General features: G+C 37.6%; 1 protein-coding gene across 1 annotated transcript in view; it reads left to right on the top strand.

Annotated features, from left to right (window-relative positions):
* The window catches only part of SYT10 (synaptotagmin X), a 21,368-nt gene extending 5,808 nt beyond the window's left edge, over positions 1-15,560 (top strand). The window contains exons 3-5 of the mRNA XM_010143965.1: positions 3,279-3,843; positions 14,873-14,993; positions 15,385-15,560. Of these exons, the coding sequence (XP_010142267.1) occupies positions 3,279-3,843; positions 14,873-14,993; positions 15,385-15,560 (862 nt within the window). The remainder of the gene's footprint in view (positions 1-3,278; positions 3,844-14,872; positions 14,994-15,384) is intronic.
* The last annotated feature ends 654 nt before the right edge of the window (positions 15,561-16,214 follow it).

Raw genomic sequence — 16,214 nt, 5'->3', positions numbered from 1 at the left:
TAGGGAAATGATGCATTTCTGCTTAATTAGAGCTATGTAATTTTCATAGTTCCTGATAATGTGAAAAGTCCTGGATTCCAATTACGATAGAAGTGGTGTTCATTTAGAAACATTTTTGCTCTGTCTTACTGAGCTCTTCCCAGTACTTTGTGACTGTGTTCTGTGATGTACTTTATTGCTTCTATGATACTCCTTTCCTCAAATGTTAACCTGTATTTTCAAAGGACAAGCTTTTTGATCTTTAGCATTAGGTGGGAGAGGAGCTTGTCATTCAGCTCTGCAAAGAGTAAGTCTGTTCCCAGGAGACACAAAGGCAAAAGCAAGGTGTTTGGGAATGTTAAGGTTAAAGAAAAACAAGCAGATCTGTTGACTTTAGTGATTACAGGGAGGAGACAACAGCCTCAGTTTTGTCCAAATACCACGTGTGCTGGTGTCCATTTCTGGGTTTGGTCCAAAAGGTTGGTCTAATGTCATCTAGGAAAGCTAGACCAGAGCCACCCCTCATAAATCTCAGTAATATCATAAGTCAACATCCTATCCTTCTCTTTTGCTGTACATATGGCAGTCTTACTGAGTTAGAAATCAGCTTCACATTATCATTATTCCTATGCAAGCACATTTTAATATTAGATATTTACATTCAGGTTTACTGTCATTCAAAGTGTATTTGTTCTAAGTTATGGAAGGCATGTCCATTACAGGACTGCTACGTGTAATAGCCAATAGAGGCTGAAGTACCTGGATTTGCACACGTTAGTAGCTTTGCAGCATTTTCACAACCTGGTTGCCTGACATCCTTGTACTTCATTATCACAGACATTAATTCCTTTGTTATTGCAGAACAAAGGAAGACAAATATGTTGCCATGACAACAGTGAAGCATCTTAATAATTAACAGACCAATTAGCTATCTTGGTGAAATACTGTGACTCAGAACAGATACTAGGCATGTGTAATTAGGACTTTGGCTTACTAGAGTAAAAATGCTGCTGGTTCCCATGGGGAACAGCCATACGGCTGCACTGTTTTACTTAGTGACATCTCACAACAACAACTACATTCACTAGAGGATCTTACGTGCATAAGGTTTGAAAATTTGAAAGGTTGGTACCTTGGAAAATATAGATTGGGGGGTTATGTTACTTTTACAAGTATTAACCCAGTTCTTCCCAAATGCAAAAGAAGTCAAGGAAACGAGGATTTTTCATCTGTCTGTTTTCACTCACACTGGAAATGCCATACAGTCAGCTTCACTGTTTCTCCTGCATAGGCAGTTTTCTCCACTGCTTGCTTATGGCATGGTTTGAACATGATTATCTGGTCATCTCAGTACTACAGCTGCAGGTGTGAGGAGCACTCAGGAAGGCCTACTTGCACAGGTTTCATTAGCCCAGATAGAAGTTAGTAGAAGTTAGCAATAACACAGGTCTTCCTGAACATCATTATGAGTCAAAGATACTAGAGAGTCAGTGCCTAAATTGCTGCATGGCCAAACATTTATTGCCACTACATTTTGAGTGGAGTTCAGTTCCTTCCCTGTGTTTAGCACACCTACGAGACTGGACTTCTTGGAGGACAAAGGCACAAGGACAGCCCTGAAACTCCCTGAGGACGATTTTCTACTGTTCTGACTAGTTAAGCTTTCCGCTCCTCAGTCTGTTCCAGTGTGGACATCACATAGTATGAATTCAGGGAGCTTTAACATTTAAAATAAAGGAAAATCTTTCAACTTGTCTATCTGTAAAAAAAGAAAGGTAGAATGTGTTATAGGAGGGGTGTATTGTTGATCTAAATTTGAGATCAAAACATCTGGATTTCTTGGAGCTTCTTCAAATCCAGGCTGTGAAGTTCTCCCTTCCCTATTCTTATGTTGTGCTAGGGCTGCTCCCTGCACCTAGCAGTACTGAAACAACCAAAAGGGGAAATGTTCTTGTCTATTATTTAATGGCTGCAGATTACCCTCTTGTATCTCTGCTCAGCTGAGCTGAAGTAGTTTTATGCTCTGTGCCTTTTGCAACCACTTCACTTACAGCAAAAATACAAATAATATCTATGAAATGAGTCTTGGTTGCTTTCAAATGGACGATTTGCATCTCTGATTTAAAGAAAGAAACACACAGCTGTGACATCTCTTGTTTTCAGAACACAGCACCACAGGGAAACCAGGCAATAAGACAAGGATGCATTTGGCATTAATAAGCAATTGATTGCAAAAAGCAGAGGAAATTCTGACAATTAAATTGTTTTTTAATGTCAAGTCACTACCACCTCCTGTGAGGAGGTAGTGAGCTTTTCCAGTACAGATTGTTGGGATAGTTAAGTACCAAGGAAATGTGAAATTATGCAAAAAATAAACTGGACAGTGTGATCATAATGGCATCTGTTGATGATTTTCTATGAAGCCTTTTGGCCAGTGTTTTTATACTACTCTTAAGGCTGTATGGCTTGCCAGGGGTTTGATTTAACTCTTAGTAGGAAAGGCACAAATTGCAATTGATGTTCCTCAGTCAAGCTGACCCCATACATACATAATGCTTATGCAACACTGTATTGAGAATTACAAGGATTTAAACATACTGTTTCTTGCTAGGGGGACAGGAATCGGCTTTCTAATACACTACACAAAAGTGTGAGAACAGAAGAAAAATAATCTCTCACAGAAAAATGTTGACCAAAACTCTGATCTGTATTGCAGTCAGAACAAAATGTTCCCAGCATGATTGAAGAAGGCAGGCTGTACCTCGATGCAGAAAATACCAAGCAAGTGTATATGAAATGTTGTGGGAGGGTAAAGCACTACGCTGAAAATCTCCAAACATAGCTCTGCATGGCCTTTTCAGGCACCTTTCACAGTGATCAGTGTGAAGCTTGGTAAATATTTAATTGGAAAACCACTGAAAAACAGGAAGTACTGATAACAATTCTACAAATGATTTGTTTTTCTGTATTTTACTCAGGCCTAGCGCAGTGGACCAAACAATGTTAGAACTGTAAACTTTTTCTGTGAGAGAACCTTAATTCCGTTTCAGCTGCATAGCCTAGAAACAATGTCAGAAATCTATGTATTGCTAGGACACTGAGAGCTTCTTGGGCCAGGAGGTATATGCTGAACGATTGTTTCCTCTCAAGGATAATTTAATGCTTGCAAAACATTTGGGGGAGGATTATTTTAACCCTTGCTAATTTGGTCTTCCTGTATTTACTACTTAGTAATAGCCACGTCTTTTCCCAGAGATAACCATGGCTCATTTTGTGTGTGTGTATGTGTATGTGTGCAGGCACAATTCTTTCAGGAGGCACTTGCCAAGGCAGATGCAAGTGTCCAGTGTTGATTTTAACATGGGGACAGATCCGATTTTGCAAAGGGGAGAGACGAAAACCAGCATTGGGAGAATAAAACCGGAACTCTACAAACAGAAGTCTGTGGATTCTGATGGGCAAGAGGAAGATGTGAAAACATGTGGAAAACTTAACTTCACTCTTCGGTATGATTATGAGAATGAACTTCTGGCTGTCACAATTGTCAAAGCCTTAGATCTGCCTGCTAAAGACTTCACAGGAACATCCGACCCCTACGTTAAGATTTATCTGCTTCCAGATAGGAAAAAGAAGTTTCAGACACGAGTTCACAGAAAGACATTAAATCCTGTCTTTGATGAAACCTTTCAGTTTCCTGTAGCCTATGATCAACTCAGCAACAGGAAATTGCATTTCAGTGTTTATGATTTTGACAGATTTTCTAGACATGACATGATTGGGGAAGTTATTCTTGATAACCTTTTTGAAGTCTCAGATCTCTCCAGGGAAGCCAATGTATGGAAAGACATCCACTGTGCCACCACAGTAAGTAATGTGTTCCAAAAGCATTAACATGATATTTTCATTTCTCTTTTGTAGTTTGTGGCAGAGCATGCTGTTTATCAGCAGAGTCTGGAAGAAAAAAAAAAAAAGTTGTCAGTATATTTCCTTTGAGCACAGAGAATAAGATGCTTAGGAAGCATTAAAATTTATTTACTAAAAAATCTTCTGGGAACATAACCATCACCCTTAATTGCTCACTGTGCGAATATAAATTAGGTTTATTAATTAAATAATACATCACAAAAGTCACTGCTTAACAACAACAATTAACATTTTCCTGTTAGCAAAATACTAAATACAAAATACAGCAAAATACAAAAAAAATGTCCTTCAAAATGGCCATCTATTAAGGAACATCTACTAAGAAGAACTGCTCTTCTTACTAGATTTTCAGAGGTTGGGATTCTTGTGAAGAAAGAGAGAGAGGCTAAAAATGCTTGAAGTCTAAAAGGTTCTTTGCTGGCTGCCCTGTGCTTAGGGTCCGCAAGTAGAAGTATCTGTGTTGCTGCTCGCTGTAGCAAAACGCAAGAGACAAAAGCAAGTAGGCTTAGGAAATAGAAATTATTCATTTATTGTTGCAAGAAAGAAAAGGAGGCCAGTGCATGGATGACAGGCTACCAGCAGGATAACCACCACTCTTCTCCAAACATCGGCTGTTTACCTTGAAAACCAAACTCATTTTCTGTAGGTGGAATTTGAGGGGGAAGTATGCATATGCTTAGTTTGATCTAGCTCAGATTTCTGGTAGATTTAAGAACTGTGTCCTAAGCCTTAAAATTGCATGTGAGTTTAAGGTCTTGGAATAATAGCCTAGTAACAATTTTTAAAAATTTCTTCTGGCTTTGATATTATCTTCGATGCTTTAGAAATGGTTTGTGCTCACTAGCCCTTCGCGAGAGGCATGTGTGTGAGATTCTTAGCTGATAACTAGAGTGATTTCAGCAAATTAGAATCCCTGGACTGTTCATCACTGGTTTTGAGCAGATTGAAATGCCATACCAAATTCTGCAGTTGGAAGAGATACTAATATACATCTGGATGAAAATGTTTGCTAATCTTGGTGTTGAATTCTAAGTCAAGTTTCTTCCTCACCAAGGGTTAGTACACGCCATTACAGTGTTTAATTCACTCTGCAGGTGTTTTACTATATATGAAGTGAAAGAGAAAGCCTGAAGTTTATGGATTTCAGCCTTTCAGCTAGTATAGTTTACGTTATTCCATGTGTGTGAATAAGTGTCTCCACTTAAACCAGTGACATTAAACACATAAAACTGAGATATCTTCTACTATTGGGTAACCACATCAGCTTTGACAAGCCTTACACTATTCTTAGAAAATTATGTGAGGAACTGGTTGAATTGACTTTCCCTGGCAAAAAGAAACCCTTCTGCAAAATGTCCTGTTACTGTATGTGCAGTGTGCCGCCTTGTGTTTTACTTCAGCTGTTTCATGTAGTTTATAATAGGTTAGTTATAAAGGTTTCTGGTTCTGCCATTTCAGAAACTGTGAGATGAGGGAGCCAATCCTGCACAGGAATGAAGAGTGCATAAGATATTAATCAATGGGGAGGTTCTAGTCCTAAGTACCACAACTCAAGTTTGGTAAAGTCACTAACTAGCAATTAAATAGCTAACTAATGCTTGACAGAGTCAACTGGACTTGAATTAAACCTTGGGAGAAAGAAAAAAAAAAAAGAAGATAGATCTGGTTCTACAATTAGTGGAAAATAACTGTACTCCAGGCAAAAACCAAACTGTTTGTCTCAAGGGGAAGGTCCCTCCTTACACAGTACAGCATAGGAAACCAGGATGCAATTCTGCAAATACATTTCTCTCATGCTTTTTCCTTCTTCACCTCTGCTCTGTTTTGTTGTATGTTCTCTGAAGTTTTTCAGCCTGTTTTTCAGACATGCGTCCTGTACCCAGTGGTTTGCTCATGCTGTTGCTACATGATAGATGGTAGAAAACACTAGAAGTGATAGATCAAAGGATTGGTCCAAAACTTAAAATTAAACACAACAGAAGCAGCCTCTAGTCAGCTTTGAGTCTTTTACATCTCTTCCATAGTCAACAACTTTCTATTCAGAAGGTAGAGTGAGGGTAAAAATCGTTCCTATTACCTGCTTGGAAAGAACCTATTTTTATGAGACAAAGCTCTGCAGTCTTGGAGTTGAAACCTACTGGGCAGATTTACCAAGGAAATGAACTGCAACATTTTGCCAGTGAAGGAAATTACCACTGGAGATTAGGATATTCTCTGCTATGCAGAGGTTATCTGTCAGTACTCACCATTATTTTAAAAAGACTTTGCTTGCACTGCTGTAAAGAGATTTTATTTGGTACAGGGAATACACAGTCTGGGAAAAAACATCCTGGATGGTTGCACTGAGTCCTTTTGGGCATAAAACCAATGGCTCTGTGGGAATCTACACTGTGAACTTTTTTTTTTTTCTCATAATAGTAATTTTTAACTATTTTATTGAAGTGCAGGATTGGCCTCCAGGGTTGCTCATTTTTATTCTTATGATTTTCAACTGTTGATGTTTATTCATCTTTTGTAGTTTGTGTTTTGTTCCTTTTTCATTCATATCATTGTTTCTCTGTTCTATGTTATGTTGAAAACCTGCAGCTGTTGTATAATATGTAGCATGTACCTGTTGTAAGTGCTAAAGCATTTTAATTTCTAAATGTTAAATTGTCAAGGTAAATTTGGTGTGAAATCAGTTGTGGAAAAAAGTATCCTAGATATCTGATGATATTACTATCCCCCAATTTTGCTTATACATGGGTGTTTGAATTTTCAATAAATAATCCATCATTTACCTCTGTTCGTTTGGTTAATTAAAAAAAAAAAAGAAAAACACAAAGTGGTAGCTTTGGACCACCTGTGAAGATAGTTTAGTCTATTTGAATACTGTATTTCTTAATAAACTTTAGGAAATTAATTCATAACATCAGTGGCAAACAAACAATATCGAATGGATTGTTTAGTCAGTATATCTAGCTTATGTTTTTGCAAAGTGCTTGTGAGTTTTGGATACGTTTCTGAAGTTTCGTTACTGCCAAAATATACCGCATACTTTAAAAAAGCAAAACTCATTTACTGGAATTGCTGACAAGCACTTAAGTGCAAATATTCAGTGTTGTAAAATTGTGTAGGCAGAAGGACCACCTATTGTGATCTAACGCTCTCTGGATGTAAACTGGATGTAGTAACTTCCTATTATACTATTTTAGATGACTGATTTCTTTGACAATCTCTGCCTTTAATGTCATTGCCTAAAAACATGGGCAGATAACTGCCAGAAACATTTTTTTTCCAAAGATATTCTGTGGACTCTGTTAGTGTAACCAATTATAGGAAACTGTGCAATTGAGGGGAAAAAAATAGGGCTCGGAATTTAGATGAAAGCCATTTCCAGCACAGTGGCAGTTTCTTGGGTGTGTAAGTCATGGACCTGTCATGTATTTGTAGCCTCTTGAATTGTCTCATGTAGACAGAAGGAACTTCATTATTATGTAGTTTTCCAACAGCAGGCATTTCAGAGCTGCAGTTTTCTCATTTGTGAAGTGGGATATAAAAGGTTTTATAAGGACACAGACTTCATGTGATGCCCATGATGTGTGACTGCTGTTTGAGTGTGAGTGAATAGCATTGCTGAAAGAGACAGAAGTCTTTGTAATAAGTGGGCCTGTAACATTTGCACCCATTTATCTCAAACACTTTTGTGAGTAGGACATCACATAGGTAATCCTGGTAGCTGTTAGTCTCTGTTATGGAAAGAGAGTCTTTTGCCTTCCTGGTCATACCAGAATGAAGCCCACCTCTACAGTACACACAGAGTAATTGCAGGCATTATCTTTGCTTGGTTTTCTCCATAGTTCAATATTTCATAAGTGGGCAAAAAATGGCACACTAGACCCTACTCTGAGTAATGCAGTAGTGGTATAGAGCTGACAAAGATGTAGTAGTCCAATTTTGAGGCCACATTATAAGGATTGACCTATTTCTTAGCGTTCAAAAAGCAGCAATATTAGCAAATACTTAATCAGCGGCAGTGCAGGGCAGGACTATGTCCTGCAGTTAGCTATCCTCATTAGAATGGAATTAGTGTTTCTGGAAATGTACATGAAAGCTTTAAGACAACATTAAACAGGTGTGTCAGTATAGAAACATTTATCATCTCTATAATGGGAACACCCCCTTTAAAGCCAGAATAGCTGGCACTTGTCATTTCTACCCGGGGCCAGTGATATAAAGAATTCATATGATCACCTGCTGCCAAGTAGAGAAGATAATAATACTCTGGGTCAGTCTTTAAATATGTCGAGGTTTTTCATTTAGGTTGCTCTCCGAGTTTCTCACGGCAAATAGTCTCTTTGCAGTCAACTCATTGCTGTTTTGGAAGAGCATCTTGGAACATTTTGGTTCATTCACATGATGCCGTTAGTTCACAGAAGGTACCTCTGTTCTCAGCTGTTCTGAAGCAGAAATGGGCTTCCTGCAAGAATGCCTGGCAGGATGAAACTACCCCCCTGGTGCACAAGACAGATTGTTACGTACAGAGGGATTGAGAAAAGAAGCACCCGGCAGGCTTTCTGGGGTGCTATAGGGAACATTAAGCCTGCTGGACCCAGTGTGCTATCTCAGGGAGTCCTCTCTATGCAATCAGGAATGCAATCAGAAGCTGCACTTATTCAGAGCAATCAGGATGTCTGGTGAAAATAAGTATTAGGCCTTCACAGGCAGAAGACATAGTCATTACAGAGCAACAGGTCCCACTGCCTCCACACTGTCTTTCATAGAGGCAAGAACAAACACACACCTCATTGATTAATTTTCTAGGACAACAGTTCAATCAATAAATGGTGCTGGGAGGAAGAAAAAGAGCTGGATTTGAGATGCAAAGAATAACAGGAGAGGGTAATAAATATTAGCTGTGGGTATAATCTTTCCAAAGTAAAATGCCCTTGAGAGGTGGTGAAATTAGCTCTCCAGTTTGAGCTTCATGTAACTTTGGACAATTGCTGTGATAACATAAATACCATCAAGTTCTAAATGCTTAGATGAGAAAACAGACAGACTGGTAGATTTTTGTACTGCTCTTTCCTATCATTCTTTAGGTCTTGATCTAAACCTCAAAACCAGAAATGTCTTAATACATTCTTGGCTAACTGTCTGAGGGGACTTGTTGCCCTCTTTTCTTTCCATCCGACTCCCTACATTTATTGTTATGTTTATCCCCGATTCTTGAAGTTTGAGGTGAGTAGCTTGTATTGGAAAGCAGGAATATATATCACCTGTTTCTAAACAGAACGAGAAAAAGGAGAGAGGTAAATCTATCCTTTGGGGGAATTATCTTCTGCAGTATTCAAGTAATCCAAAGGTCTAGTTCTGCCAATGTATTTTTCTTTACACTTGCATACTATACAGAAAAGCAATTTTCAGTGTGGCTAAAGGAAGGAGCTAGAAGTCTACATAAATGCCTGAATAAAATCTTTGATACCTAGAAAATTATTATTAATTGGTACAGATTAGATGCTTACTCAAAATATAGCAGGAAAGTGAAGAGAAAAAAATTTGCAAAACACTTGCTTAGGAATCAAGTACAAAACAAATTCATCCCACCCTTAGTATTTTGTTATGCTACTCTAACATGCAATCTTTAAAGCATCATTTAAATTAATAGGAAAGTAGTTCTGGATATTAAAACTGAGATTAAGAATAAAATGATTACTTACTGTGGATTACAATACTCTGAATGGTAATGAAAGTAACAACGAAGTTTTTGCAGTAATTTCATTTGTAATGCAGTATTAATTACACAAATGCTTGTTATTTTAACCATGGAAATTAATGACACAATTAGTAACAATTAAAGTGTATACATTTTTTAGTTCCAGTAACATTTACATAGCTCATTGTAAGAATCCATAGTGAATTGCTCTTTTAAGACTTTGTTTTATTTGCAAAACTTAAAAAACTAGGGGAAAAGAAGAAATTAACAAGTAAAAAAGATGGCAAAAAGGCCTAGATTTGATTTGTGATCAAAAAAATGACACCTTATTTCATCTATCAGCTCCCTATAAGCTCCTCACTCCTGCTAGCATAGGAAACCAGTTAAGATCTTGGAGCATAAGAGGGAAACTCTGGAAGTTCTTACACTGTCGGTTCCTGTTCAGTTCAGAATTATGAATGGTGGTGTGTCAGAAGAAACTACCCTAAACATGGAAGGATCTCTGTCTATCTAAATTCCTCACTGCATCTGCAGGGATTCCTAGGTAAAAGTTGTCTCTCCTATTGCATTTAACAACTGGGAAAATTAATTGGAGTAAGAGAGAGCAAAGCTTTCTCCAGGAAAAACAGTTCTAAAAACTGTCGGGCTAGTTGATGCTCCCCTACAAGGGTTTCAGAATTCTTCTAACATCCGTCCCCTGGTTATCCATCATTGTAAGCAGAGAGCACGGCCTCTGTAGAAATGCTGCAGTTTCTGCAAGTGTTAAGTGTGAAAATGAGAGCACTGGTGTCTAGAGTAAGGACCTTTTTTTAATCTGACTTTGCCAACCCTTGGACTGATTTCCCAATAGCCCATAAAGCAGGGAATGCAGACAGATCCTTGGTAACCCAATGTAAAAAATGATGAGCACTTCCATTCAGGTGTGGTTACTTGTGAGGGATGAGCATTACACTGTTTGAAGATCTGTATTCTGTAGCTAAAAATAGCCATGTTTGTCTGAATAGCTGACATACACCTTTGAGATTGGTGTTTTCTTTGTTTTATTTTGTTCTAGCATCACTGTACCAGAAAATGGGTTGGATAGTGGGGTAATCTGGGAGCCATAAAAATAACTGAAGCTGGTATTGTTCTTACCACCATTCCAGTTCCTTAGTTCTGTATGATGGCTTGTTTACACAAAAGAGAAATAAATGAGGAAGAGGTATGCAGTACCGACAAATACTTCCATTTGCATTAGTGCAGCTGTGCTCAGTGCTGCTTTTTCTGTACCTGTTATTGGAAGTTGGGTTGGGGGAATCATTATGAACATCTATGAACCTAGCTTTTAATTGAAATCTAAATTTAATTTAAGAAGAAAAACAAAAACTCAAAATAGGCCTAGGAAAGAGGTAAAATTTCATGAGAGTTACCTAAGTAATGTGCCATTTTATGTTAATATATGATACACGTAAGACAATCTGAGGCATAGTTAAAAATGTGCATGAATGGCAACTACTGGATCCAGACTTGTGTTTTCTGGGTCATGTTTTGTTTGAGGTGGACTGTAATGCTAACGTGATTGAGGAGGGCAGTTCGTGCCTTGGATTCCTCAGATTTGTACTGAACAGTTCCTGTCAGATGACTTGTGTGAACTTAATTACCCAGTGTATTATAAAGTAAGAAAAATAGGAATTTACTGGAACACTGGGGTTCTGAAGTAATTTAAATCTTATCTTTAAATGTCAATTAAAATAAGTATTTAAGGATTTTGGTCATCTAAAAGTAACTCATGATAATCAAAGGCTGCCATAAGATGTTTAAATGCTGAGCATTACTGTGTTCATTATCTAGATCTGAATCTGTGTTTTCAGCTCCAAATTCATGAACCTCTAGTACTCAAGTTAACAAGAAAATTGTGATATCCCAGACATTTTACGCAATATGCAGTCTTTGATGCTATCATATATATAGGAATAATTTTTATCTTAAAACTTCAAAAGTTCATTTGAAAGTTCATAGATCTTGGACTTCGCCCAGTGTAATTGATTTACGAAGAATATTTTTTTAATTATGCATTTTAACATCTTAATCCCCAGTTGCCCTATGACTTGTAGGCATAAATAGTCAGTTCACTCAAGTATGAAGACCACCAATCTCAGCAGATATTCAGAGTAGAAACTGAGTAAAAGTGCTAGGGCTTTCTATTCCTTCCTAACCCAAAAGACACTGTCTGCAAAACTGGCAGCAAACATCATATCCCACAACTAATGCCAAGTAAAACTTAAAAGATAAAATCATCAGAGTTGTTTAAATAGTTCTGAAAGAACTTGCATTTTGGCTCAATCTGAGGAGTGTGGGAACTCCCTAGTCTGTGGTGGCAATCTATGTCAGTCAGTTCTCTCCATCAGGAGAGTTAAATGGTGTCTACGGACCAGTGCAGGATAACTACTAGTTTTATTTTTAGCCTTTCGATCTTACAGGTAACTCATTTTGTGATACATTTGTCTTTGAGAGAAACAAGAGTGCTTATTTGAAATAACACCTATTCTAGTCTACTGCAGAATTTATCTGTTGAAGATAGAATATAATTGAACAGAGCAACACGAGTGTTGTTCCTCCAGAAGAAAATCAGACATTTCAGGCCAGCGCAAGCCACATTTGTTCTAGGCATAGGTCACAGGTGTCAGAAAATTCCTGCATAAACAGTGGAGAGGTAGGGAGCCTTTTCCCAATGCTAACGCTATAACCCTTACCACTTCAAACTGAGTAGTCAGTACATCTGCCCTTTGAACAGTCTGCTGTGTGGAGTGACAAGATTCTCCTGATTTGTTGTCCAAGCATTTCTTTTTGCATTAAGGCATCTTGCTTATTTATTGCATGATCAAAAACATTGATGTTGATTGCAGGGGATTTTCCAAGCTCTTTTTCAATATGACTTCAGTACATGGTGTTCAGAAAGGAAAGAAGGACTGAGCATAAGCCTCAGATGGTTGTCAATTTGTTAAGCACTGATGTTTTTCTCTGGTCTCCAAAACAGTGCTGTGGAGTAACCACCATACAGAGTTTTGTAAGCATTTAAGTCACGGTAAATAGCCCCGTCTGTATTCTTGTTTATCATTTGAGCTCACCTGAATCTTTCAGTGTCTATCCAATATCACTTCAAAGAGAAATAATAGAATACTCAAGTTCATACTCTCATCTTGCAAAAAAGGATTTTTTTCTCTATTCACCTACGCAAGTCATCTCTCTAAAGAAGGAAGAATTAGTCCTTTTTTATAAACTGCCCGCTGTGTTTTATGATCCAGCCCATCTTCATCGCCTCTCTTAACACAAACCTTAAACTTTGAAGCACTGGGTGTGGAGGGAACTATATTTCCTTTACAAAAAAAGAGTGAGATCTCTGACATATGGATATGAGGAACAACAATTAGACCGAATTCAGAAAGGAATGCTAGTAACAGAAGCAGTGCTTAGAACAGATTTCAGAAATGAAAAAAACTGTAGAGCACCTGCTACTTTGACAAATGAGTGAAAAGAATTACACTTTATCTGTTCAAGTTTTATTTATATGTTCTCAAATAGAATGAGTTTGTCAGTGTAGTCTGTGGCACAAAATTCTGTGCTGTGTGGCAAAGTAGGGGGTTGGGCTAAGGACGTGACAAATAGCCGTACTTATCCTGTGTGGACTGAATGAGCTAAAGCATTTTGAAATCCTGAGAAATCTGAAATCCTGAGAAATCTGAAATCCTGAGAAACCTAAAATCTGGAAATCCTGACAAGCATTAAATTTGCCCACAGTGCATGTTCCCATGCTTATAAATCCATTAATTCTCAGAACAGAATCCCAGCAAAATAACAGAGCATGTGAATTGACCAACCTACGCAAAAGTAAATGTGTTATAAACAGAGCAACAGAGAATTTAAAGCTATTCCAGAGCTGCATTCTTCAATCTGAAGTCTGCAAGGCAGGGAAAAAAACCAATGAAACCCCTGAAGCATGTGATTAAGTTCATCTTTACTCAAGAAAGATCTGAAGTACCTGTTTCAATTTAGCTAGAGTGAAGCCCCAGCCTGTCTTATAAGCGATGTATTTGTCATCTACGCAGCAATCATTATTGTATCATTTAAAAATATATCATACTTGCCAGCTCAAACAGCTGTACCATAAAGCCAGCAGTTCTCAAACAAATTTGTACTCTCGGGGCAGCTGTAGGTTTGACAGATAAAATATCGAAGCTGAGATATTAAAAATAAGCATTTAGTAGTAGGCAAAAGAAGTCCTTTGAGATCACATGAGCATGCTTGAGAGTGGCTTCCTGAGTTGTTCTTAATATGCAATTTTCTTTGGGGTTTGTTTTTTTTTTTTTCAGTTTGGTTTCGGTATTTTTGGTTTTGATATATTTAAAAACTTAGAAGAATGGGAACAATTTAAAAATGTAACTGACATCTCAACAATTAAACTTTTGTGGTATTAGGTAATTATATAACTGTAAAAAAAGAAAAAAATAAGGACTGATGGAATCTCTCTTCCTTAGTTTACATTTCTTAAATGTATTATCTGAACTGTGTAGCAGCATCATATTACATGAATTCACAGTACTTTGTCTCAACTAGAAACTGTCTCCTTTTGACGATTATTAAGATCCATATAGGCCTTGTCCAAGTATATAATCCTCCAGAATTTTGCTGTTGAGCCAGGAAAGTTGCAGGTCCACTCCTTTACTTTGCTTTTCTTCTACAACAGAACAACTCATCACAGCAAAGGAAGAGCAATAAAGCTACCAAGTTTTACAGGCACATTCATCTTTTCAAAGCACTTAGGATAAAATTTTCATACACATATATGTGTGCAGAAATAAATCTCCTACGTAAATTCCAGTGGCTAAAAAGCATGGCTAAAATGCATGTGGGATCTAAATATCCCACCAGGTTTCTTTCCATTGGAGATGAAGAAATCGAGTATTTTCAAGAGCAGAACGTGACGTTCTACATTCAGCACCTTTTCATTTGTGTGAATTCAACACAAATATATCAGGAATCCACAAAGTTTTGGCTCTGCTTGGGTTTTAATTTCTCATTTTAGTAATGATCCTGTCACTAAAATATTATCCTGTTGATACTCTCTCTGTATTTTATGGAAATAATTTCTGAAAATGGTTTGCAACCTCCTCTAAAGCATCTGAGGCTGTAAAAGAAGTATCTCCTTGTTGAAAAAGAAATTCTAAATTTTTGCATGATCTGAACTGAATTGTCCACAATATGGTCAGATTTCTAATCATTGCTTTTGTTTTTCAGGAAAGCATAGATTTGGGTGAGATCATGTTTTCTCTTTGTTATTTGCCTACTGCTGGGAGAATGACATTGACAGTCATCAAATGTAGGAATCTCAAAGCAATGGATATAACTGGCGCATCAGGTGAATTTACTTTTTTAAAAAAAAAAAAAAAAAAAAAAAAAAAAAAAAAAAAAAAAAAAAAAACAAGGCAGAGTCTGTTCAGGAAGGAGACAAATAGGAACTCCTTGGGTTTTGTGTGTTTAATGTAGCTGTGAATTGGAAGTATCAGGAGAATGGGTGTAGGTCCTGTTCAGATGTGCTGGCTCTCTTTGGTCTGGCAGTCAGTATGTCTGTTTGGAGTGCATGTTCCTTTGCTTTGACAGCATATTGAAAGCGATGTTTGCAGGGTCGCTAAAATATTTGTATTTTTTAATCTTATCAATATGACATTCCTACAGAAAATATTTCTCTTATGCTACACAATTGAATGACTTTGAGTCCAAATGCGCACAACTGATTATCTGTTACTCAGATCCATATGTCAAAGTGTCATTGATGTGTGAGGGCCGAAGACTGAAAAAGCGGAAAACTACCACAAAGAAGAACACGCTCAATCCCGTTTATAATGAGGCCATCATCTTTGATATCCCTCCAGAGAATGTGGACCAGGTCAGCCTCTCCATTGCGGTGATGGATTATGATCGGTAAGCACACTTTGCTTTCTGACCATTAATCTTCAGTGAGAAGTTACCTGATCATTGCAAGTGACTGCTTTCTACCTCCTTGAACATTCAAGTAGGTTTAGTATCAGAAAAGATAAAGCCTTTGGGTATTTTCCTGAAGAGGTTTAAAGCTTCTACACCTTTTAGAGCTCAGGCCATTTTATCTTCTTCATATGTAACTGTGATGAGAAAGAAACATGGCTCAACTACTTACAGGCCACTAGCCTTGGCATACATTTCTGTCCCCATCTGGTGGCTGGACTGTGTAAAAGCTTTATAAATCAGGTATGTCTCCCAGTTTAATAAAGGCCCTCACACCACTAACCTCTATTTAAATGGTGGGTATTTGACATGAAAGAAAATTTAAATTACTAAAAAAAATCAGATGCTAATTATCTCATTGAAGTAAACCATAATTAATTCTTCAGAAGGCTTAATAAAGAAGCTTTGTAATCTTTGGGTTAAGTCCTCACTGATAACGCATCTGAGCCTCAATTATCTCTATACTCACAGAGAAATGACAGGAAGAGACTCCTACTTAAAGTGGCTCAAGGACTGCAGGTTAAACTAGGCAGTCACTGACAGAATCATGCCAAGCCAAGTCTGCTTCATTCAAGTGCTATTAGTAATGATCTCTTGA

Source organism: Buceros rhinoceros, unplaced genomic scaffold, assembly GCF_000710305.1.
Source record: "Buceros rhinoceros silvestris isolate BGI_N320 unplaced genomic scaffold, ASM71030v1 scaffold2519, whole genome shotgun sequence".
NCBI classification, from domain to species: Eukaryota; Metazoa; Chordata; class Aves; order Bucerotiformes; family Bucerotidae; genus Buceros; species Buceros rhinoceros.
The sequence above is the reverse complement of the archived record's forward strand: the minus strand, read 5'-3'. Positions and strand labels throughout refer to the sequence as shown.